Source organism: Chelonus insularis, unplaced genomic scaffold (genome assembly GCF_013357705.1).
Source record: "Chelonus insularis isolate UGA/USDA-ARS -01 unplaced genomic scaffold, ASM1335770v1 contig_346_pilon, whole genome shotgun sequence".
Taxonomy (NCBI): Eukaryota; Metazoa; Arthropoda; class Insecta; order Hymenoptera; family Braconidae; genus Chelonus; species Chelonus insularis.
Window position 1 is genome coordinate 479,078 of NW_023276510.1, and position 27,224 is coordinate 506,301.

The 27,224-nt window shown below is 28.8% G+C and overlaps 2 protein-coding genes and 2 long non-coding RNA genes across 10 annotated transcripts in view; 1 reads left to right on the forward strand and 3 right to left on the reverse strand.

Moving 5' to 3' along the window:
* The window catches only part of LOC118066424 (uncharacterized), a 48,572-nt gene extending 26,708 nt beyond the window's left edge, over window positions 1-21,864 (reverse strand). For all 6 annotated transcript variants that reach the window (XM_035082457.1, XM_035082456.1, XM_035082454.1 and 3 more), the window contains exons 1-3: window positions 19,707-21,864; window positions 19,207-19,410; window positions 2,146-2,270 (exon numbers count right to left, since the gene is read on the reverse strand). In XM_035082457.1, coding sequence (XP_034938348.1) covers window positions 2,146-2,270; window positions 19,207-19,410; window positions 19,707-21,675 — 2,298 coding nt within the window. In that variant the 5' untranslated portion in view covers window positions 21,676-21,864. The remainder of the gene's footprint in view (window positions 1-2,145; window positions 2,271-19,206; window positions 19,411-19,706) is intronic.
* Window positions 1-23,284, forward strand: part of LOC118066433 (uncharacterized) — a 53,101-nt gene extending 29,817 nt beyond the window's left edge. Inside the window, exon 3 of the long non-coding RNA XR_004690251.1 lies at window positions 23,242-23,284. This is a non-coding gene — a long non-coding RNA (uncharacterized lncRNA). The remainder of the gene's footprint in view (window positions 1-23,241) is intronic.
* On the reverse strand, window positions 22,011-22,742 carry LOC118066428 (uncharacterized). Its single transcript, XM_035082464.1, has 2 exons — window positions 22,234-22,742; window positions 22,011-22,156 (listed from the first exon to the last, which is right to left on the reverse strand). Exons 1-2 carry the CDS (start codon window positions 22,622-22,624, stop codon window positions 22,092-22,094), a joined length of 456 nt encoding a protein of 151 aa, XP_034938355.1. The 5' UTR covers window positions 22,625-22,742; the 3' UTR covers window positions 22,011-22,091.
* A 748-nt stretch (window positions 23,285-24,032) lies between the features above and the next one.
* On the reverse strand, window positions 24,033-26,493 carry LOC118066432 (uncharacterized). Of its 2 annotated transcripts, XR_004690250.1 has the most exons (4): window positions 26,190-26,493; window positions 25,852-26,116; window positions 25,132-25,299; window positions 24,033-24,775 (listed from the first exon to the last, which is right to left on the reverse strand). It is a non-coding gene; the product is annotated as an uncharacterized lncRNA (long non-coding RNA). The 2 variants fall into 2 exon arrangements; XR_004690249.1 differs by having other exon boundaries at window positions 25,852-26,493.
* Between the last annotated feature and the right edge of the window lie 731 nt (window positions 26,494-27,224).

A 27,224-nucleotide genomic window follows, 5' to 3' on the forward strand; every position in this document is an offset into this window, starting at 1 on the left:
ATTCTGCAACACAACAACGATATGCTGTCGTGAATTTTGTTGGCAAGGGCTAGTGTTGTGGTATATTTGTTGATAATGTCTCGAAAGTTCACAAAAGCTCGACAGTAAATTCGATAGTACAAGATTCTAGTTTGTTTATGGTAGATAGACAGGTTTTCATATGACGGTGAAGTGCAATTTCACTCGTAAAATGACAGAAAATATGTCGAAAGCCAATCTAGTCACAACACTTCTATTCAAATGTCAAGCAATGTCTTTACTTTAAGTGATTTGAGCTTTAAAGGCTTTTCGAGGATGACAAGATGTAATTTGCATCCTTATTGAAGATAAAATAATCCAAAAGATGATGCTAAGAATTTTTTTTTGATGGATTTTAATAAAAAAATTCTCACGAGACAGTTTCCAGTTCAAATATTATCAAATATTATTTTATAAAAAAAGTAAATTTTTATTTATGATTTTTTAAATACTCTACCTATTTGCTTTATGCATTAAACATTATGTACCGAGTTAGCATACAGTGCTTGAAAAAAATGTATACTGTCGGTAGAGAAAACTGTAACCCTTCCGGCTAAAATAATAATAATAATAATGCCTTGTGTATGTAAATGAATTGTTGTTGCTTCAAGCATAACAAAAAAAATAATCATTATTCCGTATAAAAATACAAACTTTATTCAGCTAATGCAATTTCCTCCAGCATCAAATATCGTTTGTGTGACATTAAATGGGCTTCAATAATTTTAGTATAGAAGTTAATTGATGACATCCTTTATTTTCATTAAATAAATATTAAATCGAGCAGAAGATTTAACTGAACTCAATAGGATTACATGAGAAAAGGAGAGAATGAGTAATAAAAGTACAAAGAAAAATCAAAAATCTCTGGTGGAACATTAATTCCTATGTGCATTCAGCCTTGATCTCAATACCAGTTAACTTTCCTATGCTTTTATTGTGTTTCTATGAAAGCTTAAAATGAGGATCATCACAGTAAGTGCTTAAAGGATCATAAATATAAGCTGGTGTTTGAAATACTATCAACATTTTTAACAACTTTCCAATACTCAATATCACTGTTAATTTTTTAAATTTCTTAACAAGTGATTTATTCAATTTCAATGTGATAGAGGATGATGTACATCAGTGATTGAAGAGAAACCCAAATTTACCAGTATTGATTTTTTTACTGAAGAATTTAGTTAACTTTTTTTGATAAAAAAAATACTGTAATGTAAAGACGATTACATATCTCATTCAATGTTGGATAAAGATTTTTTTTGAATTCACTGGCAATAAAATTTGGAATTGCTGTTACTGGATTATCAAGCACAGTGATAAAAACTCCATGTAACAATTATTGGATCGATGATACAATAAAAACAATAATAAAAATTAATTAGTTAGATCTAAATAGTTAACTTTACCCTAATCTTATTGGATCAATTATTCATAAATACCAAAGTTTATCAACAACAGTAAAATACAACTAATCACTAATCAATAATGAAGATGCTTCTTGGATATACATAGCTAAAAAAGAGCAATCAAAATTTATTGAACAACGTCAAGTGATAATGAAGAAAAGAAGAATATTTTAAACAAAGCAAATTTGTCAAGAATAAATAATCACTATAATTACAATAAATTATAATAAAACAGATTTCATCACTGTAATTTGAGAGTTTTCATTGCCAACATGGTAACAGGTGAAGTGTGTAAAGCGTGTGACTTGGCATGATCATCAGCAACATTTATTGTCCCACCTACATTTATTCCCAGATTTATTGTAAACTTATTCTCAAGTTCCTTGATCTACTTTCATACTTTTTGAACAATGATTCAGCACATTCCTGAATTTTTTTATTATTCTTCATCATGATATGGACATAATGTTGGATAAATGAATAATATAGATAGCTACATTAATATACAATACAATAGGAGAGTTGATTAACTGATGATGGTTTATTTTAGCAACAAAGTTTTGATTACTAATTCATTGAGTGATTGATTATTCTTAACATAACATTCTAATCAGTCCAATAACATAAAAAATAATCTGACTGAAAATAAAAATAGATGCAATATGTCTAAAAATAATAAGATAATCGAGCAATATAATGATGATGTTGAAAAACATACCTCGATACTGAAGTAACCCCTGTCTACGTAATCACCAAGAAAAAGGTATTTTGTCGTAGAGGGTGGGCCTCCGACCTCAAATAATTTCATGAGGTCATAGAACTGTCCATGAATGTCCCCACAAACTGCAAAAGAAAAAAAACCATACGTTACTTAAATAAAAAATAACATTACCTTTTTTCATGCTTGGAACTTTTTACATTAGCTTGACTAAAACGCAACGATTTTGAAAAACCCTAAAGGTATTTTCACTTTCATGTCTTCCCGTTTCTTTCTAAATGTATCAGTCAACCATATGATTTTCTTTGAAAAACTCTTGGGTATATACAAGCTCAAAGCATTATCATCATAAAGCCTCAAAGAAAGCGCTTTTTTCTCCCATTACTCTGAGGAAATGCTTTTTACGAGATGTAAGAGTGACAGTTAAAAACGAAGGACGTGGTGCATCTATTGACCTGTATATTTTACCCTCAAAATAAATCACTTGGTATGTAATCAAGTTGCGCGTCGCTGAACTTCCTGCTTGCTCATTTGCTAATTAATTTGATAATAAATTGTTTCTACTTACAAGTCATGCATTCAAACTATTATTGTTCAGTATATCATTGATAATCTATTACGTTAAAGACATTTTTAGTGTGCTCCGTATTTACCTTGATGGGATCTAATTATTTTTTTGGGTAATAGATTATAAAATGATCGTAATAAAAACGATAAATATTGCTTTGATGTCGTAAGGAATCGCTCATAAAACTTCAAGATGGGATTAAACAACTTATGAACGCCATGATGTTAGATATATATCAGTTAAGTAAATATCATAATGTTGAGAATGATCCTCAATGATATCAAGAAAATATGATATATTTCTAATCAGCAAAACAATCTTGCATATATGTAGATTTATTTTCATACTTTTTGTTGATAATTCCTATCATCTAATCATTAAATTTTAAAAAAAAATGAAGACAATTGATTCTTTTGAATTTATCGCGATGATTTTCAGGTGAATATTATTAATTCCTGGAATATCAAATGATAAATTATTTAATGCCTCATGTGATCATTAAATATAAATATCATAGAAATAATAATAACTAAATACTATAATACTATTTTCATTTCTATTATTAAATAATATACTATTGACTGTTTTTTTGATCACACTATGGCCAGCATAATTGATGAGATGGCTTAAGTTATTAGTTTGTCGTTATATAATGAAAGGATGAATATTTTTTTTCAAACTGATAATTTTCCCATTCATATGCTAAATGTTTATACAAATAACACGAATTCAAGTATTTATTTTTTCTTGATTATTAAAAATGATAGTAAAACTTGAAATAAAGATGATGAAAGAGTTTAGAGTTGACGAAATTTTTTGATTCAAATTATAATTAATTTCATGAATACAAATGATAAATAGTTTTTTAAAACAACGACTTAGTAATATTTTTAATTGATTGATTTATTAAATTGTAGAATTTAACACACTCTAAAATGAGTAAAAAGTGACTACAAAATGCAATAATTTGTATATAGAGTTTTAACATTAAATACACTAAATGTGAATTATTTTAATTTACTGGAATTTGCAGTGTATAGACAAACCAACAGGTCTAATCAATACGATTTTCATGAAATATTAAAACAACGATCGACTGAATGATTACACTGATTAATATAATGAATAACTTGATGTGTTATTTGCCATGTATTTAATTAGTTGGATTAATAAATAAAATCAAAATTACATAAAACATTGAAATAAGAAACTAAGAAATGTATTTTTTTTTTAAATTGTAAAGTATTGAAAAAAGATTATGTTCTATTGACGTGCATCTATTGAATTAATTCAGGGTTTTATAATTGAGGTATTAGAGTTATAAGTAGACTCAATAATTGATGAGTTCAATAAATTCCAGATATCATGAAACTGAATAATACCATGTTATCATCGAAAACATCATGAAATGTGTGGATGATCAATATATAGTATAGTAACCCGTTTTCGTTATATTTATCTTCTCGCCAGTAATTTCAATTCACGCGATAGCAGAATGACAAATACAAGAGGATAGGAACTTCATGGTTGTACAGATAGCCAGCCTACTCTCACTTGGCAATCGACATTGGTGGTGCATACATCAGTCATCAACTGAGCGTATTGTGGTCAGTCAATGTCATTCCTTCGATTGCACACTAGTGTTGATTTGTTTGCAGCAATGCTATGAATGATGTACATACACCATGATGGAGAATCGTTGATATTTGTTATTGTTATAGTTGTTTGAGGACTAATAAAATTTTTATACAACTTTAATGTCTCAAGTGTTATGATTCGGGCTGATTTTATTTCAATGATGATCTATCTATTGTATTCAATTTATGTACATATCAATACACCGAAGCGGAGGAAAGAGAAAAATTGTTAACATGAGTTACTTCAAAGTATCTCAACATGTTCACTAAAGTTTGGACAGTTTACTCCTGCATATATCAAACATAGTGAAGTGCATCACGCTATAACTTTCCTAAAAGCAGGTCATTTGTCGCGAATCGTGAGAGTTACTTTACACAAATTGAAGTGGCCGACAAGGAGGAAGATTGTGAATATTTCAACTACAACATTACATCCCTCTTCAACCGCAATGAATATCCTAGACAGTTTTCAAGAACGTCTTGACACTATGACTAATCCATTTCATATCGTTATGCTTTACTAATGAGATGTGCATTAACTTGATGAGAAGAAGAACTACTGCTATGATAACTACGTGCAGTTTATTAATATATAATATAATTATTTCCATTAATTATTGAACTTATTTTGGAATTATTTAGAGGGTTTAAAACTTGAGGACAAACTTCAAAAGTACTCTTTTAAACTCACTCAAAATTATTAACACATTTTTTGGTATTCTAACTAGAGTCAGGATATTATTCTGGATATTATTTAACAATGAAAATAGTGTTTAATTAATTTCTAAAATCAACAGAAAGTTATATGACTAGATTACATCCTTGTTGCTTCTTGACTCTGTTGAAGTTGTTATTCAGTAGTAATTATTTGCTCAATTATGAAAAAATAATATAATTTATGAGCTGAAGTTTAATTCAGTAAAATCTAATTATGAATTTGAATAATAAAAAAAAATAAATAAATAAACTTTCGTATTCCTTTAGGAATAGAAGAGAGAAAAATTGACAAACTGACTGAATTTTCTTCGAAATCGTTTTCTCGTTTTAGATTTTATACGGTTCAAGAAAGAAAAATTGTGCAACGATGAGGTTTTAGATTAAACCAATATTTTTCTTATCATCAAGACGATGAAAAGTAGAAATTTCTGAAGCGAAAATATGTTTTTCATTGAACATTTTTAATAAAATATTTCTTTTAGTCGAAGGATATTCTCGCCTTTTAGCAGTAAATTGTTCGCAAAGAAAATATTTTCTAGTCTTTTTTAGAATAACAAATTGAGTAAATATTTTGACCTCCTAACACGACATTTCATGCATCTGATCTGTGTTTTCACTAAATACAAAGCTGATTTTGAAATAATATTGTGTTTAAAATAAGCATTTGTTCAATCAACTAACTATTTTATTGTTTTCATTCAGGGTTTAGAATAAAATATCACAAGTTTGAAACAAGCTTAAAGTTTTACAACTGACAATGTAGGTCAAATACTCATTTAACGTATAAAATGCAATATAAGAAAATCAGTTGAAGTTTTGTTGATTAATGAAAGTCATTGACTAATTAAAATATTATCAACAGATTGATTCCAAGTTGATGACTTTAGGAGAAACAATAAAAAAATAAAAAAAACTCCATTAATATCATCAAAAATTTCCAAAAAAATATCGGAAATAAATAAAAAAAATATCCTGATTAATTCATCTCAAATTGATTGATTGCTATTTTTTTAACATCTGAAAAGTTTAAAGAATATATTAAATTTCAAAGTTTGAATGGAATGAAACTCATTCAAAAAGTTTATGACCTACTTCTATTCCAGCTGCTATCCTGCCTAAAAAAATTTCCGCACTTATTTCTGTTGAGTAAGGATTTCTCCCTTAAAAAACACTGCAGAAAATTTGCACCATTTTGAGCTAATTTATTAAAAAAACATGATAACATGATTGTAGTACTGGAAGTGGAATGAAAATAGTCAGAAGTCAGACGTGTACAGAATGAAAAAAGATTTGATTCAACTTGTTCTTCGATAGAGGAATTTAAAATTCGATGTATTTCAACTTGGAAGAGACTTGAAGTAGCATAAGTGTCTTGAAGTTGATTTTAGCATGCATAGCTTGTTCTCAATCTTTGAGGAGGAATGCTACGTGTATGCCTTGTACTTGGGGTTGGAGCATCCCAGGTGTGGTTTGGATGGGTCAAGTTAACAGATGAGAACAAACCAGTACACCCAGAGAGACTTGGGGAGAAGATTATTCGAGCAAATAGCTCGTTAGCAAACTTCAATTATGCTGGTAGGTAATTGATTGGATAATGTAAATACTGACAAGTATTTTTGTTTTATTGAAATTTACCACAGCTATGGTTTCATGTTGAGCTGTATTTTAGCGGATAATTCTAGGCTTTAGGATCATACTAAGATAGCAGATGTAATCAAAAGCTTTGTTTCTGGTTGCTTCACCTGCCTCCAAGCTATAGAATATTTCATTAAATGTTGTATTATAACACTGTACACGCTCTAAGCTTGAAAACTACTGAAATTATTGATTCATTTTGGTAGATAATATTTCTTACGACACCCGAAACCTGTCATTTGCAGCAGGAAGCTTCTCTTTAGCTCCTGCAGTGAATAAGATTCGATATAAAGAACAGTTAGAAAAATGTAGGTCACGTATATTCTTAAAAAAGGGGAATTTTTTTAATTTTTTCTAGATTTAGGAATAACGTAAAAGCTCGCGTAATGGATTGTTAATAAAAAAAAAGAAAATAAAAATCAAGGGAAATAGAAAACATCGGAAAATTACAAAATGGTAACTGCAAATTGCCATCTGTAAATCTCAGTTAATTACATCAATGGCAAAATAATTAATACGAATGGCTTGGTGTTTTTAAAGTTGATATGTCCAGTGAACACGAAAGCCCATTTTTTCTCTTAAATCAAGGAAATAAAAAAGGGTAGATCAAAGGTGGTAGGTATTAAAAAGAAAAGAATATTGAAAATTGCTTGGTGGAAAATGATTGAATTAGTTTTGTATTGATTTTGAATGAAAGAGCAAGCATGGAATTTCAAACTTTTCATTGGCTAATGAAACTTTAACTTTCTATCATATTCGACTTCGTTTATTTCTCAATATTCGAGTTTATTCCAATTTGTGGTCACTTCAAGTTCTTATTAAACTTCATTTTATATTATCTAATAATACTTGAAGCGTATTAAAAAATAATAACTATGAAAATTAAAGTACTGGTGATGTAACTTGATTAGAAGAGATTTAGATAAAAGAAAGAATTCTGTCGGTGGTCATTTGAGTAGATGAGATTTTTTTTTTTATCAATACTTTTTAAAAGTGAGTCTTTTATTGTTGGATTAAGAGGATTCTATGTAATCCAGTTTAAAGTAAATTAGTTTGAATTTACATAAACTGATATTTATTGTCAAATAGATCAATGTCCCTTTTGTAAAAGGTTCAATGGAGTCTGCTAATAAGAATTGAGAATAAATAAAAAAAGGAATTAGAAAACAAATCATTTCTAAATAAAAGTATTTTTTGTGCTTAATCACAATTAAACTGATTCAATTCAACTTTATTTCATTTACTTTAAATACCATTCCCTTGATTTATTTATCGTCATGTAACAATTGCTTTTCTAGCATCAAAAGCTCTAGACTTGCAGCACAAAAAAAAAGATATCTTTGTACTTGATAATATTTTCTTCTTGAAGAGACGAGTTATTAATTCAAAAATAGAGTAATTATAGCATGTTGTATAGCATACACGTCGACTAGTGTAATTTGCTGGCACGTGACAACAATCGATCGGTGTAAATGAGCCGGAAGACATAGAAGTGAACAGTTAACGTGCATATGCTTGGCATATGTAGCTATGTATTCATTACACTGATACACATTTATACGTATGTATATTTCATCTATATGTATATACACGAACATCGAATGGTTGAAGTTTAATGCGTGCGTTCTAAGGCCTGTTAACATATCTTGACTAAAGATCTCACTCCAACCAATATTTGTATAGAAGTTTCGATTGGATATATGTTTACCATGAACACAGAAATGGAAAAGAATTTAATCTTATCAAAACACCCATGCTTGTTTCTATCAAGGTTTATTCAAGCTCTCGTTGTACCGAACGGACATTTCAAGTATAAATTTTAATGCAATCGAGATTAATCTTGAGAAATTTCTTGGTCAAATATTTACTAGGTGCTTGGGAGATGAGTAGAGAAACTCACGTGAGTGTGTGTACTTATGTCAAGTCAATGAGGGAATTATTCAGAATGAAAAATTAGGGTGCAGCTTATTAAAGAAAGAAGGAAAAAAAAATAAAAATGGTAATCATACAGAGAGCTTCAATAATAAAAATAAAGATAACTTGCTTTTCATAATGTTGACGATGAATAAAAATGAATAGCGATCAGAGTATAAATGGGAATAAGCTCAACGGTGATTTACTACGGTCGAAACACATCAGCAACAAGGTCGCAATATAGAGGGTTGGGTGTGCCACACTGCGCACGAAACTGTTGCGGCGCACCCTACATCATCCTCAGGCTAGAATCCTAACGTTCTTATATATAATGATATAATATTCTGTATATTTATTGTGTAGTATTTTTTATAACATATGTTTAAATATTACGACTGTGTAGTAATTCTTGTGATAAGAAAAAAAAAATAGCCCTCGTTTTTCATCGCAAATATTAGTTTCAGTTATTATAATGATCATTAAAGGGTTTATACTAGGAAATAAAAGCTGTATAGTAAATTAGATATGTTTTTTTCCTACAATGTACATGGAATGACAATTATTTTATATTAAATCGCAATTTATACGTGACTGTTTACACGTGCAATCTACCCCACATGACATTTGTTGCGTGTTTAGAGTACTAAAAAATATGATTTTATTTTTACGCAAGATATAGCGTATTTTTCTGAAAACATTAAACAATAAAAGCAATATGTTAGTATGAATATTTTTCATAGAAAATTTTTAAATGAATAATGGGTAAATATGTAGTGAGACAGTGGTATATTACTGTTGCATTAAATCAATGCGTTTCTTGAGACTATTTCATGTTGGTAGTTTAAGTTTCTGATTTAGATTTAAAGTTAGAATGAATAGCATTACTTCTGAGAGACCAATTTTCAGAAACAATTGTTTGTATTTTCTTTTCCATAAATAATCAGTAATAGCTAGTGTAATGAAATAAATTGATCAGATAATAGAAAATTATATCTATTAATAAATAATGAATAGCATTAAAGAATGAATACATACTTTTTAACTCAAAGAACATAATGAATTAATTATAAGATGAGAAAAGAAAATTAGATTGTTAAATTTAAGCTTTATGAATCATCGTAGTAGACTGTTATTTGCTAATTAAGTATTTTAATATGACGTCATCTATTTGATTAACATGCATTAAACACTTTAAAGTGCATTTGAAATAAACACTAGGATTTGCAGTGTTCTTTAAATTGAAACTAAATAAAAAATTCCTCTGTTATTAAAGAATTTATTTCTATTATTAAATTAAGTATTTTTAGAAACAATTCTTCATAGCCCAAACAAGTTTTATTTTGTCTGATTGTTGGAGTATTCTCATAAACGGTTTTGGAGCAAATTTTGTTTTTCCATGTATATTTAAAGGAAACTACTGATATTCAATTTAAAGATAAGAGCTAAAAATATTGCCATATATATTGAGATCAATTTCATTTTATTTTCACAATAAAAATTCTGTTAAGTAAAATATAGTTTGCTCAAATGATACTTTAATAGGTTCAAGACTGTTTATTTACATTGGTTTCAACTTATACTCAACCAATATCATGATCTGACACAAAAAGCTGAATAGAATGTTTGTATTTTTCTAAACCAGTTGTAACAGAATTTCCCTGAAATCAAATCCGTTATCAAAAAGTAACAGAAGAGCAAAATAAATGATCAAACCCATTGGGTAAAAAGTGAAAATCTGAAAACATGTGTAGCATAAAAGAGGTAGCATTGACATGGTATATAGGGATGAAGTAGAAACATCCAAGTGAAGGTTGAATGCAAAATAAAGTTAAAAGAAATTGGTATTGCAAACATATGCATATCAAGTGTGTTATTTTACTAGTTTAATCAAATCTAAAAACCTCTAACTCTCAATTGTTCTTTCAAGTCATGAAAATTTTAATTAAAATTATTTTCCACATCAAGATACAAATATATTACTATTTTTTGAATTAAAAAAAAACGATCAACCAAATGATTGTTAGTAACAGAGTAAGCAGCTCCCAAGATTTACACACAGAAAGTCAGTATAATCCCTAGGGCGACCTGAACCTATTTCTAGAGAGATTTTACTACGTTTACGCGGCCTACCTTTTTTATTACTCTTCAATGTTTATCGCCAAGCATCAACGGAAGGTATAAGAAATTCGAAAAAGATCCTCTGAGAATAAACTAGATTTGAAACGTATTACACATTGAATCACATGATTTTTCCACTTTCATTTTCTTTGTTTGATTTCTTTTCGTCAAGATTGTAGTATACATAAAGACACAAATACTTGATAGAATATTGACTTTAACTTTTCTACCAAAATTCATTTGGGTTTGACATTGTTTCTAGAATTATTCTACTGTTTATTGGAATTACAAATGTCTTTTTGAAGTTGTGGATTTTACCCTTGTTCAAAAGCCAACATCTTTATTCGTTATCGAAAGTAATTTTTATTTAAATAAAATTTCCAATAAATAAATACTGAGAAAATTTGAAATACAATTAGATTTATTGAATTTTTCAATTGAATAATGTGATTCAAAGCTAATGATGAAAATAGATGGCTTATGTACCTAGAGCTTAGCTATATTAGTTACTAACTTTCAAACAAAGAATCAGGGTTAGGAACTTTGAAATAGTTGACAGTTGGTCCTCAGCCTTAAAGTAGAACACATCTGATATATTCAACCTTGGATTTATCATTAAATCTATCTCTTTTTCAAAATAATTGACTGAAATTTTTACTCCAAAAATAATCTACTTGATATTCCAACAAAAAATAACCCATTACATGTTGTTGATTTTTTGTTTTGAACCAGCAAAGAGGGATTGGCTAGGGGAACGTGAGGCAGGTTTGATCATTGGGTATTTTTTGTATAGACTCAAGGGTGTTATTGAATAGGTAATTAGCAAAAGAATACTATTTATCAAAAAGAAAAAAAAACAAAATATAAAAAAGTCTCTTGTTAAGCTGTCTAGTGAGACAGAATACCTATTATATCAAGATTTTTGATAAACTCCCGGAGTGTGACAAACTGTAGATCCGGAACAAAAGCGGAAAGAACATTTTTTATATTTTTTTCCTTACTTACCACACGTTCTTCCTGTTAATTCGTTTATCTTGGTGTGGTGGATATAAAAAAAAGTCTTAGGAAATACAGTAACAATAAAGCTTATATGGAGAAATAAAAGAAAACCGTAGTCACGTTGATATCGATACGTTTTTACAAAATTCTTACTGGGTTCAGTACTTCCGATATAATATGGGCTCTTGACGAATTGCTAAGGAGGGATGAACAAGCTTAGGTCTTCTTTATTACCTAGACCGTGGTAAAACGATCGATTCGAGTGACACGTACGAATGGAAGACATTTCACATCGCGGACTGTAATAACACTACCTGATACTTCATTTCATCCACAAACTATAGCCACTATATGAATGAATATATAGGACATTTTATTATTACATTTATCATTCTACTAACTTCTTCCAATATTTTATTATTACTATTATTTATGTTTAATCGACAGTGAAGAAAAAAAAGTATTTTAAGTGTAAAGATTTCTTCTATAAAAAAATCCAATAACCATATTTTTCCAGTTTAACGATCACTTCATTTTTCCCACTTGAACATTTGTTAATACAATCAATTCTTTGCTCTGAAAACAGGTAATTGAAAAATAAAAGCATTAATTTTTTTTTATTTATTTATTTAGAATGAAAATTTCTTTTCTACTAATAAAAAAAAAAACAAAATTATACGAGATGAAGTAAATTAAAAAAAGCTCTCGTGTCTAACGAAAATAAGAAAATTATTTTCAATAAAAATAAATTTTTTACTGTTTCTTAGAAAAGTAATATCTATAAATCCATAAATATTTACTAACAGAACCAAGTTTTAGTACATTTAATAATAATTGACTTGAAAAATCAATAAATATTTTCTTCTCAGAGACTAGAAATTTTTTTTTTTTAAATAAAAAAGAAAATAACGATTATTAACCAATTTAGAAGCTAATTATTTAAAAAAACAACTATTCATGATAATAAAAAAAGACTTGTTAAAAAATAATTTAATTGGATCTATACATAGTAAATAAATGTCTTATACTTTTTTATATTCCATCCAATTATTTTTTATAATATGGTAATAGTTGTTTTGCACACTTTTATCTTAGTTGGTAGTATCTTGAAAATACTGTAAGCACATGCACCCTCGCGTGTCAGTTTAATGTGACCCTTGAGTGCGCGGTGAAGATCGAAAAATAGATTACTGTTGCACGAAAAGAGGGATGAGGATAAGCAACGATGCATTTCTACCTAGCATGTTTCTTATGTCTTTTAATTATTGTTTATGTACCGAAAACTCAAACTCATCTGACATGTGTTTGAATCATTTATGATGTGACAAAAAAAAATTTCAATGACAATAAGCTAATTATCATTCATAATAAATTAATACTGTTGGAAGAGCTTAGTGCAAACTCTATGTTTCGCAACCATCTCAACGTTCAACTTGAGTAATTATTTAATTTTTGGTATGATTAAGTAATAAGAGATTTAAAATTCAAGATGATCGGTTAAGAGGTTGTACTTGGTACAATACTGTACATTTATTAATAGTTCGGAATTTTGCGCGACGCGTCTAAATATTCTATTATTAAACCAGGCTACTGGGCGTCACTAAAAGTTACGTAAAGTAAATTGAGAGGGAGCGATTAGCAATTCTTATGCCATCGCGCGACTTTTGCACTTGGGTTAATCTATGCTCCATTCTCCATAGAGTTTTCTAACTGTTACATACACACACACTACTCCACTTTACCAACTCTTCATTCTTGTTTCTCATTTCGTATGGAAACATAACTATTTTTAATGAAATTTAAATATTTTATATGCTAATTCTATTAGGAATTTTGAGGAAGTAGTATGTAGAATTTTTGTTATTTAACCTCATTTAAATATATTTTTTGTTAATATATATTTGAATATTTTGAAGTTGATTCTACACTACAAATTTTAAATATATAGAAGTGTTTTATTTTAATGCAGAAAAATGTTTTAATATGACATCACGTTTAAAACACTTTCAAGTGCACTAGAAGTAACGAAAATGTTAATTAAATAAAATAAGTAATATTAAAATATTTCTAGTGCGTTAAAATAAAACATTACAATTTGCAATGATGTTTAAATATCTCTTTTGTTAAAATATATTCATTATTTAATGAATCTTAACTACTATGATCAACAATTTATTTCCCTGGTACTATAATTAAAAAAATAATAGAAATTATCTTCATGAGATTAAACTTTTAAACAACATTATTTTACCAACACACACTTTTTTTATTACAGAAATATTTTATTTTTACTTTCAGTGAGATTTTCTCCATTTTTTAGTATCTCTTGTTTCTTTTTTTTGTTCTTCATTTCCGGTGAAAAATTCTCCGAGACTTGTGTGCTTTTTGCGCAACATTATGCTTATGTCATAAGATTTAATCCATTGCACTACTCCAAAAGGCATTAGAACTTTGCAGTTGGAAGACTTCTAAGCTACATGAACGAGTATAAAACACACTTTAGCCGTCTCATTAAGAACATAACACTCATGATATATTGCATAGATTGCTTTAATCTAATTAAAGAACATTAAACTCATTGAAAAATTAATACGTCCATGTGCTTATTGTTATTTATAATGTGATTGTTATTTTTATTATTCTTTTAAAGTAATAACACAGAATTTAATGTCTTTAAAAGAAATAGTATTGTGCTTTAAGAGATTTTCGAGTAGACACTCGATTGAATTTATTGTTTTCTCAAAAGAACTTCAATCTGTTGCTATACACGTATACATACATAGTAAAGTCAACTTTAACCTTTCATCATATAATTAATTCAAAAGAAAATTTTTCCCTGCTAAATTCTTGCATTAAAATTCAAAAAAGGTAAAAATTAAATAAATTATACTAAAAGGATACTAATAAAAAATTTTTTCACTCAAATAATTAATATTTTCTCAACAAACTGTTTTTATAATGAAGAATAAATTTTTGTTTAAATTAAAAAAAAATAAAAATATTTTTATTAAAAAAACTTTTAATCCCATAAATTTTTTAATCTCATTTTTTTCTTTTACTTATGAATATTTAAATTTTAATTGGATATTTGATATTCCTTTAATTAAATAATTACAAGTACTTGTAATATATAAATAACATCACAATTTATAAATTATATTTATTGGAGATATTTACAAATAATTAAGAATGACCGAAACTGTCATTGCCTGTCACAAGCAGTTACAACAAATGCCTTAATCCCTACACATACGAACTAACATCTCACTAGGTGTAGTACACAAATAAAAAGAAAATATTTCTGAATGACTCTAATAAATATGTATTATATCAAATAAAATATTTTCTCAGTTGATATTTCTTTGTGGTGTATTAACACCAGGAGGACAGACAAACATGACACCAATATTTTTCGGATATAAGGTAATATCCTGCGACAGAATAGGACACGATCAGGAGTAAAATTTTTCATGTACGAAAAGGAATATTTTATGGCGTGTATTAAATAACTTATTAAAAGCGACATATTTAAATAAAATGTTGGCTATATATTGTGCATATGGAAAAGATAAAAAAGAGTTTATGAGTATGCATAGCTGTTTCATATAAAAAAATATGCATCCTCTACACGACACATTTATACATTTTTCATATCTTTAAACATTAATGTTCTACCCAAAAAAACAATTGAATAAATTTACCAATTTTTTTTCTACAACTCGTCATATTAAACAATTTATTTTTATCACTAAAAATTCAATGTCTCTTCTAATCTTTTAATTCAGACCTCAAAAAAATACATTAATATTAACAATTTATTTTTATTGTTGCGGTAATATTAATTAACATCAAAAAGTAACTATCAAGTTGGCTCATAACATTACTTTTTAACGAGTTCAATTAAAAATTCAAGTATAACTAAAAGGTGTTGCTTTATTTCTTATCCAACTTTTCTATTTTATGAGCTTGTCAAAGTATGAATCTGCTAATTTATCAAATGAATTTTATTATTCTTTATAAAGAAAAATATCGATTGTTTATCAAATATATATTGTTTATTAAAATCTACGACTTGTTGCAAAAGTATGAATGCTACGTGTGTAGAACTCTTGGATTTTTACTGAAGATGTTGAGCAGTTAAATTAACGAACGTTAAAAAAACGGTGTTTTCATAATTGGATTCTTATATAACCAATAAAAATAACTTAATTAACATAAAAAGCTACAATTGTTTTTATGTTGATATTCAAGAATTTTAGTGTTTCTTTTATTTCCATTCTTTACGAGGTAATTTTGACTCTTGAATTGGACCGATTGCTCGGTTGTACATTAAAGTAGCAATTTTCTCGCGTATTTCGAAGTGCGAGTTGAAGCGTCTTGAAATAGTGAGAAATAAAACGAAAGTATTTTAGGAGAAAAGAAAATGTTCGTATTACCTTGGAAAATAGAAAGTTCTCACTAAAGGTTTATATACGACATAAGGGGTGAGTCAGAGGTTCGACAAGTGAAGCCAACGGTATGGTTGGCTGGGAATGAGAAAGATAGCACATGACTATCCTTCTTTCCCTTAGAACAACGGAAACACTTCCCTAGAGAGTTGTCTGCTTATTCGACCGATCTTACGTGCCCTCTGGATTCGAACGTTGACTGTTGAAGAGAAAACGAGAGAAGAGCTTTCATCCCTCTTTCAACTGTTGTCGACCTCGATACAAAGTCAAAGACACTGCCTAGCTCAATGTTTACTTAACCCGTGTAAATTCCCGACGCAAATATTTCGCCTGGAGCTAACGACTTTTCATTTACCACAGCGAGTTTCAACTTCTAGGTATTGGCTGATCCAACACTGCCATTTCCACTGTCCCCCAGCATCCGAAGTTATGTGATAAATAACAATTTCACGTTTTCTTTTTCAATTTATGCACTTAGTGCTCATCAATCAACAATAAAGTTTGTTGGGTCGGTACTATTCAAGGGAAAATTGAATAAAAAGGCGAAAGATGATAAAGGTTTGGGGGGGTAAAGAAAGAATTCGAGTGCATCTGATGGATTTTTGCTACTTCAAACCAAGGTGGAACTAAAAAGCGTGACCTAGTTTGAGCACCAGTGTGCCATTATGTACACTAGCTTCGTGTTCACCCTCTCATACCCGCGCCGACGCTTTCTTCGCCCTTTCACTACCATTGCGCGCGCGTCTGCTATATGTACATATAGAATATATTGTATACGTGCACGCACATCCCATACTATCTTGCTATTTCACTGCCACTTAATTTTTTTTTTTATCTAGATTATAAGTTAAATGAGATTGCATGCATGGCAAATAGATGCTGACCATTAATTTATTCATACATATTAACGCGAAGTTATAAGCTTGATATTTATCTAGGGATATATATTTTTCAGGGGATTTATTTTTTTTTCGTAGATAGCATAAGCTTTCAGTGCAACACCAGGCTTATTACTAGCAGGAAATGTTGAGGAAAGAGGTTGAGTGGTAGAAGGTGCCAAGTAGACGAAGAAAAGTGGAGACGAAATAGAAAAATAATGAAGAAAAAGAAGTCGTGTTTATTTTTCGCATTAGTATCTCTGTTTCACCTTAAGAAAACTTGCGCCACTTGGGCTATACTCTTATTTGTGTTGGATTAGCGCCATTGATGAAGCTTTTTAAATGCATTGAGTCAAGTCTAAACAATCATTTACTTCAATGGACTATTTTTTATCAAGAAGCATAAAAATTACTATCAACCGCAATTTAAAAAAATGCAATATTTAAAGTGATTAGATGAGAAAATATTAAGACTAAAAAACAAAATATTTGACTTTTAACAATGAGATTATCGGCTTATTTTACGTTTAAGATGAATAAGTATGCTCTTACTTCAATGATATTTTTGTTTAAATATTTGACAATTTATTATGCTTTGATAGTGCTATCTTCAGCTATAAATATGTCGTTGTAATCCGCTCAAAAAATATTGACTTATCAATTTTTAATCGTTATTTATATTTATCTTTTTTAAAATATTACTTTTTTATAGATTAAAAAATTACTTCAAGTTCGAAGCATATATTGATTTATGTTTACATAGAAATATTATAACATGAAAAATATTTTTATTATTTCTTATTAAGTCTTAAACAATTTTTCTACTAAACAACATTCTTCTTTTGGTCTCATTCCCGAATAGTTTATTGATTACCAAAATTACTTCAAAATTATAGATTCTCTTCCACTCATGAGTTATTAATTATTCAGTTAATGAGTTCTGGAATAAAATTAATAAGGCGTCGTGGTTTTATTATAAAGCAAAATTAACTTTAGATTAAAAATTAATACTTAAAAATAATATCAACACAAGAATTTAACTGTTAAGAATAAACTATTAATTTATAAATTTCCTAGCATGATAATTTATGATAAATATTGACTTGATTTGGAGTCAAGGACTTTACTTTTCAAGTAAAATTTATCAATGATAAAATATATATATCACTTTAGATTAACACAATTTTTTATTTTGAATTTGATAAATTCTATTTTCTTGAAACACGTTTTCACCAATCAATAGTTGATTCTTTTCCCAACTGACTTTGCTGTCTGACAACTTATCACAAAAGTGTTTCTATTGTAGAAGAGAACAAGTAAAACATGAGCTTTGCAATGTTTAATATTTAAATATTTCAAGAAAAAGAAAAAAATATTTATGTAAAAATTCAAAGTAATATGTCTAAAATTGAATTCTGCAACTAGAATTCAGGTAAATTTTTTCCAAAGCCATCGAAACTCTCAAAAGTATTTTTTAAATAAAAAAAACTTCATAAGATACAATAAAATATAACTTCATTGAAGTTAAATCTTCTAGAAAAGTAATACAGGTAATATGAAAAAATCTCGATATATCTTATCGAAGAAAATTTTTCAACATCTATTTGTTATTAATTTAAACTCTTTCTCTTTTCCCTTTTGAAAATTGGGAATAAATTTTTAAAGATAGTTTCAAATAAATGATTGGGAGTCCATCAATATTAATTCTGGAAAGAGATAACTTGCCTAACTTTTGTTAAAGATGTCAGAAACTACGAGAATGATATTGACAAAAGGCTGGATAAATTTTGTCACAGAAATCCCGATGGGAAGGACGTTATTGAAGCGAGAATCTAGCGTACGCTTGGTCGGATTATCAATAGAATATGCGGAGCTCGGGACGCGTTTATAATCAGTGTCATTTATGGCATGACACTCATTGCAGCTTGTCCTTCGTTGTTAATCGAAGTGAGGATAATAAAAAAGGGACATTGGGTTCAAGAGTAAAAACATAAGTAGTCACGTCCTTTTAACTCAGACTGGATTAAGTATCGGCTAATTGTTTGCTCAATAATCAAATAACGCCAGGTTTATTTCTTGGATGCCGGGTGTTTCATAATCATTAAAGACTTGGTAAAATTCTATAATAAGTATTCGATAAATATTACCTGTGACGGGTGCTTCAATATCGATCATAGTTTTTTCAGATCGAAGAAGAGCAGCGCCATCATTGACGATGCGCAGAGCGGCAGCCTCATCAATTCTGCCTTCAAGGACAAAGTGATTCTTGAGGACATCGGGTCGTGGTTTCCTAGTTTGCGTATCGAAGACCTCTGCCACTGTCAGTTTATGCGATGGTGGAAATGGCACACCTGTCAAACGAAAATATTATCATTAATTTCATTATCACTTTCTATCTAAAACTTTGGTGGTTTAAAAACTTGATTAAATTCATTGCTCTAAAAACAAGTATCAACACTCTATTTAATTCGAATTTATCTTTCAAATTCAATATTATCACCCTCAACAAGTACTTTTTTCTATTAAATATTTTTTTTAAAGTTATTTTTATCGAGAATAGAAAACTCATTATTTGATAAAAATGACATTTTTTAACAGAAAAAATTTTTAACAATAAAGATGAATTAAATCTTGATATTGCAAACACCTAATGGACGTTCATGCTTCTTTCGTTCACGTCTTCTTGTCGTTTTAATGTATATTGGACTATCATCGGAATCAGAAGTAGTGAATTTTATTTCACTATCACTAAAACGTCTTTTTGGAGGCAATGGTTTTCTGAAAATATTTTTTAAAAGACTTTGTCCATGGCGGCTCTTTGATTCAGAAGTTCCATGAGAAGATGTACTTGGAGGAGTCTTCATAACTTCGGAAGTCCCAGAAGATGTATTGTCCAAGTCTTCTAATGCATCGAAATAATTTGTTATCTCAGCTGTTGTACAACTTGTTATGGAACTATCCAGGGTGATAACAGATTTTTCTCCTTCATTTGAATTATTTTCATCATCATCTACATTAAAAGTTGTGTCTAATAAATCAATAACCTCCGGAATAACATCCAATATGCTTGGCTTTAGTGAATCACAATCAGCAGAATTTTCATCTTGATCTGATTGTTGATCAGTTCGAGATTCATTGATTGTAGTAGTTCGTGGTGTTGGTGAATTTATTAGAGAATTTTTTGAATCCGTGAACGGCATCCAAGGATCATCAGCAGTCTCAGCATCACTTTCATCAATAGGTTGGAGATTAGAGCATTCGAAAGATGTGGATCGATAAAATGTTTCATCAAATACACTCATACTTTCTAAATCATTCGCTTCCGCGACCATGCTCGATAGTAAAGATGGTTGGTAAGGGAAAATCTCATCAACTTTTCTTCCTTCCAATAGGTCAGCTGGTTTAATTTTAAACCTTCCAGCATTTTTCAAATGAGTTAAACTCCTTGATGCTTTGAGAGGACTCTCTTTCAACTGAGTAACTGTTTCGGATTTTAATTCAGCACAGTCTGATTCAGATTTATTCCTTCTTAAACTTGACGAGGTTGGAGCTTGGAAAATGTTATAATCATCACGTGTAGAATATATGGGTTTAATATCTTGATGTTGCTCATCGAGAGACTCTTCTGGATTGCTTTCTTTATAGAGTTGCTCCAAAAAACTTTTATAAACTATCTCCTGTTCACGAGGACTTACAAGATGCCCAACATTATCTTTTACTGCTTGACGTAAAATATCTTCACCAAGATCTTGCGACTGTTCACCACTTGTTTCTCTTTTTCCACTTTGCACTTTATGTTTTTTCATACGGTTTTTATTAGTTAACGTGAGAAGATACATCACTTCTGAAACTTGGTGCAGACTTTTATCCAAGACTGATTCTTCTGTTTCTTCCACCTGGCAACACAGCAAGGATCTTTCAGCTTGACTTTTTGTTTCACTTTTTGATTCACCAAAGTCTTCAGATGTTCTTTCATTGTCCTTCGGTAAAATAGTATGAATGTATTTATCAATTGATTTCTCATCAGTGAGAGTAGGTGGAGATGTGTTGGCTAGTCTTTGTAAAGTATCTTGATTAACTTCACGTGAGCTTTGAGCTAATCTCCCAATAGTTTGTGGGCTTATATCAATCAAATATTTTTCAGAAGCAATAGTTGTCAACACTTTACGCTCCCCCCTCTCACGAGCTGCTTTAATTTCGGCAGGTAAACAACTTTTATACCGATTGTGAGCACGATTCAAAGCATCTTTTAGTTGTTGCTCGTTAACATCAATCACTTGGGAATCATCAGTCGGCATATTTGAGAAACTGAATCTATCAGATAAATTCATTCGAGCATTAATGTTTGCTTCACTATCACCGCTGGAACTTTCCTCTCCACGCCCTAGGTAACTTAAACGAGTAGATTGCGAAGGATTTGAAGCAGAACTGGATACAGGAGTGCTCAAACCCATACTACTCATTCTCTGAATTAACATGTTCATTGCTGGACTCATTCCAGATGTACATTTAGCCTTTTCAGTACTCTGTGGAGTTCCTATACCTTCATTTATTCTTCGAGGTCGCTGAGGCGTATCTGTCTCATCTATAACAGGAGGTACTTGACGATATGCCATGATTTATTGTTCTATTAAATTTTTAAATGTCTGTAACACGGCTTTATGAGAATGTCTTTTCGAGTAACTTTATAGAGAATTCAATACACTAACTCCCGTACGCACTTTAGAATAACTATCAAAAGCCATTTACTACAACAGACGTTTCACATCATACTACGATCGTAATGGCTTTCTTACTGACTACGGTTTCACATTTTACTCGAAACTATTACCAACTTTCAGGATATTATACTATAAGGATACACTACGGTGATGACATCGATTATAGATTTTCTATTTAGTGGAATAGTTAATGACGGTTAATATGACAAAATAAGTTTAATGCTTTCATATAATTTAAGAAAATATATTTATTGAAGAGTAAAAATTGATGGCCATATCAATTTCTATATTACTATTGACATTCTTAAACATTAATGATTAGAGTCTGCTTCTTTACTATTATTCATCTTGTATCGAGATGGAGATATTTTTCTTTCTACAAAAAAAATACAATAATTAGTTAATGAATTTTTTCTTTAGCTAAAATAAATATTAATAAGTATTTTAATGAACCTGCTAAATCAAATAAACGCTTAGGCATTGTATAATATCCTAGGGCATAATATTTAGAAAATTTTTTTGTAAGTTTCTTCTTTGTTGATGATTTAGCTTCAGATCCCTCACATCCAAGAAGCTGTCGCTCGAAACGAGCTTTTATTTCTGAGAATTTTCCAGCACAACTTTCCACAATAACTCCACTTTTTGAAGGTGTACTTGGGGCTGGTAAAGCGCTCTTGGAAACTCGATTGACTTTGTTCAATTTACGACGAACCTGACTGTAGAGTGGCTCGTTTGAAGATTCTAAGCTCATGGTCTCACATATGCTTGGAAGAATCTTGAAAGATTGTGATTCATTTGATGAAGATGTTTCATCAGAATCTTCAATTGGTGTTTTTGCACTCATTTTCCAATTTATTGCTGTATTTTATTGTTTCTCTTTATTTTCAAAGTGACTAAATTATTCACTGTTCCTGACAGTTACAATATAAGTAAGGACTACTTTGAAAGTGTAAATAATGTGAATATAATCAACAGGTAAAGTATTAGAATGAAAATAAATTCCCTAACAGACAGTTTGATTTATATATAGTACGTGAGAACCCCATATAAAATAATAGAGTCTACAAAAGTTTTAAAGAAATTCTTTACTAAAAGTTTTGGATTGGGGACTGAGATAATTTTTTTATTAACTTTTTTTTCTGCTTGAAGTTTTTTAAAAATTATTTTTAGAATAAACAATGTACGTTAAATATTTTTAAGCATTAAGATAAATTATTTTAAAGCTCCTTAGTAAATAAAAGCACAGTTTAATGGAAAAGTACATTTTACAGAATTTTTTGCATAACATGAACTGCTACAAAAATTTATACTCGTTGCTTGCATGTATTAAAAAAATTGTTTTTTTTTTTTAATTTAACGCATAAGCCTTGTTAAATAAAAAACATCATTACTTTTAGTAAATTGCGGATTTTACAATAAAATTAGTTACAATTATACCAACAGGATGATTTTTACTTTTAGATTTCAACATATAAACGGTAACGAACGGGCTGTATTGATTGACATATCAATGAGACTTGGATGTATGGAGCAGATCAAAACCTTTAATACATTTAGTAGAAAAAACTTATAAGAATAATTCTATAAAAAAATATAAAAACGGAGTGGAAGTAGGAAAAGCTAATGGCAAAAGAGCAATCAAAGTAAGCAAAAAAATTAATTAAAACTTTTCATAAAAAATTACAACATCGGATAAACTTGTAAAATGAAATTAAATAGTTAAAATGTAGAATTAATTTTTAAATAAAAAAAAAAATAAAATATAAAATGAAATCGATAGTATAAAAGTGTTAAAAAAAATTTTCAACTTGCTTGTATTGTCACTAAAGTTTTATGACCTAAATTCGCACTATAATTTAATTATGTAGACACAAACTAATTGAATTAAGTGAAGATTGAAATGACATTCGAATATCGAAACATTCTTAAATCTAACTAAATCGGTAATTAATTTGACAATTAACTACTGAAATTAACAAGGTGTTGAGAAATTTGTCTTAACGATAAATTTAATAACTGAACCAACCTCATAGAATGTCAAACAAACTTCAAGCATAAATATTCATATCCAATAGTTAGTTGAAAATATTAAAATTTATTATAAGTCATTATAAAAATGAGGTTGATTTAATTTTTAAATTTATTTACATCGACTGAAAATTAATATCAAAGAGTTTACTTTGATATTACAACTTATTCAACTATACTAAGAATCATTATTCAATCATAAATAATTTACTCTTCGTGATCAATTGATTTCTAACAATGATACAAAATTTATATGTCGTAATTTAATGTGATTTTCAATCATTAAAGCGAATTACTGAGTAAAAGACAAAATTAGTCGATGTCTGTAATCTTTATGAACCTGATATTTTATAGATAGAAACATTGACAGTGAAATTTATAGATATCGGAAACTAAATGTTAGCAATTGCAACCCAACACAATTCCTTTGGAGAGATAACAATCGTGTAAATTGTGTTAACAGTTAGAATTAAATGAGTGACTATTGGATTCACTTTGTCGTCACTATTACGTTTCCCACATTATCCTAATATCAAACGATCAATTCACCTCCAAATTTTGCTTAACTTTTATTCATTTCCGTTGATGAAAAATACTATTTGAAGATCTCTTTGAAAGAAATGCAAATATTTCTAGTTCAAATTAATTGATTATAAAAATAATAACAAAAAATTTAGATTAAGAGGTATTTACAGTAATAACAAAAGTCATAGATAAAATAAAAATTTTCTGAAAATAAAATTAACAAATAACATTTCACTTTCCTCGAATATTTTCGAATATTCTCGATATGTAACAAATATTATTTTTTCTATTTATCACTCTTTCATTTCCAAACTATCCTATTCTTCGCTATTATCCTCTTATCCAACATTACTGTATCTCTGGTGTATAATCGTTTTCCGGTATCAAGATATTCCGGTCGACGCGTTAGTTACCTTCGATCCGCTGGCTTTCTTTTGTAAACCTGTGCACAGAGAAATATACAGTACAATAAGCACTAAAATAATAGCAAACCAAACATATTCACAAGGACAGAGAGATAAAAATAAAATTAGAATAAAACTTGAAAAAGAAACCTGATCATCATTAAATTTCAAAAAATAAAAAGACAACTTATAAACTGATCTTTACTGCAAGTAAATTCGAGTTTGATGGTCGTGCCAAAAATCAAATATAAATAGAAATCGTGACAAAAACATCACATTAAAATTCAACTTAATTATTTCAATTCTTTCCATTTTTTTTCGTTATGATAATTAGCTTTATTTAATATACATATAATATGTATATTTAAATATGAATATTTTTTTTAATACTTACGTATCAATTTTCGATATTAACAACAGTTAAAATTTTAGCCAATTAATAAACCCATTACAGCTTCCAATGATCATTAACGAATTGACGTTGAATCAGGAAAGTTCATTAATCCATTAAATACTAATTTCCAATGAAACAGTTGATTTTTTTTTGTATAATTTTAACACTCTGTAAATAAAAAGCATGTAAATTTACATGTTTGATAAATAATCTAAAAATGAGCGCAGAAACTCGTAAATATTGAATTTTCCGCTCTAAATTTTGACGTATTAAATAGCTTGAAAAAAAAAAATTCTTCTCTTACAAATACACATCCATGTACATACTCATATTCGACGTTATGAAATAATAAGTAGACTCAGATAAACCGTTCAGTAAATAAAATACAATAGAACAAGGTCGAGGCTTGGTGGTTGTGTCGTCGTTAGTGTAAACACGTGTGAGACTCACCATTGAAATCATTCCAACTTTTCGACCACATCTTCTTGAAATAAAATTTTATATTCATATAAAAAAATTTATTGACTTCTATTTCATTTTTCTTTTTTGTGACTCTTTTTTTCTTTATTAAAATATAGAATGATAGTGTATTTAATCAATAATTCAAGAGATTCTGAACTCATTCTTGTAAAATAAAACCAATTCATTTTATATTCCATGCAACAAGAATTTAAAATTAAAGAAATATGTTTTATGATTGATTAATCAAATGATACTTACGCAGTGTTATTCTATTAAAAATCACTAATTTATCAAATTATTGAATATGTAAAAATGTTTCTTAGGTTCCACAGTTGAAATAATTTTCCATGTAAATTATTTTGATAGACACATGTTATCATTTTACTTGTAGGCCTGATGTAATAAGAGGAAAAATGCACAGAGACACGCAATCAACACGTTTTCGATAAGATGTCGCCATTAACGACAGTAAAAAGAATTTTAAAATGCGGTTTGAAGCTCAAAATTATCATTATGATTATTCCTATTGCAGACGTAATATTTATTTAGTCAATTAGTTAATGTGAAAATTTAATTCTCAGTATTTTAGTACGTACCAATACTGAGTGGAATGCGAAATTTGTTAAGCACATTCTGCGAGTATATATGTATTTATATACGGAAATATATATGTCTGAATGAGAGATTGACCGATACAAAATCGTCAGAAATATTGGCTGTCGGCCAGTCCACTACGCTCCGTTACTACTTTGGCTCCCCTGCGGTAAGTTGAGCCTAACGTATTATCAATCGTTAGACAAGTGATCCAATAGGTGGCAGCTTAGCTAATCAAGTACTCGCAAAGAGTTTGATGAATGAAATAATTTGGTCATTTTTAGGTTAATTTCATTATTTGCTGTTCATCAAGATACAACGGTATAAAATATTATAAGAAAAAAAAACAATAAATAATATGGGAAGTCATACAAAATGTATAAGAACGTAACCCAGTTAGTACACTCAACTCTACATACTCTCTACTTCATTCTGATCACAAGTATTAATAATTGAACGTGATGTTTCCGAGTTCAGTGATCGCCCAATTTCCTCTTAATTTTCGAATACGAGAGTACTAATAATATTGATTTTTAATGGAATTATCATTTATATTATTTCTGTCTTGAAAGAATTTTATTAAAAATCAATCAGTTTTATTGAGAATAATATTTTCATGCATCTCTTGAGATGAAAGAATTTTTTCATCATTATTTAAAATTATTCTTCTCTTATTTCATTTTAAATCCAATAATTAAAAGAAAATTTTATGAGAAAGAATTATTTTATAATTATTAGAAATAGTTTTTTTTTTCATTAATATATTGTTTGAATTAAATTTTATAATATTCAACGTAATTGAGTTTGAATATTTATAACATAAACATTTTTTCTTGATATTTTACATGTTTTGTTGAAACAAAAAAAGTTTATTGCAACTATTTTAAAAAAAAAATCAGCATGAAAAATACTATTTTATTCGATTTTAAAAATATCAGTTACAAAGTATATTTAATAAAAAGCATGATAAAAATTTACGTAAAAAAAATAGAAAAGAAAAAGAAACTTAAAACCCAACAATGAAAAACCAAAAAAAA

Excerpts from the sequence above, each read along its gene's own strand:
- LOC118066428 (XM_035082464.1), bottom strand. The coding sequence starts at position 22,624 with ATGAGTGCAAAAACACCAATTGAAGATTCTGATGAAACATCTTCATCA. Across the intron at positions 22,157-22,233 it reads GCGTTTATTTGATTTAGCAG|AAAGAAAAATATCTCCATCT; the intron begins GTTCATTAAAAT and ends TTTTTTTTGTAG.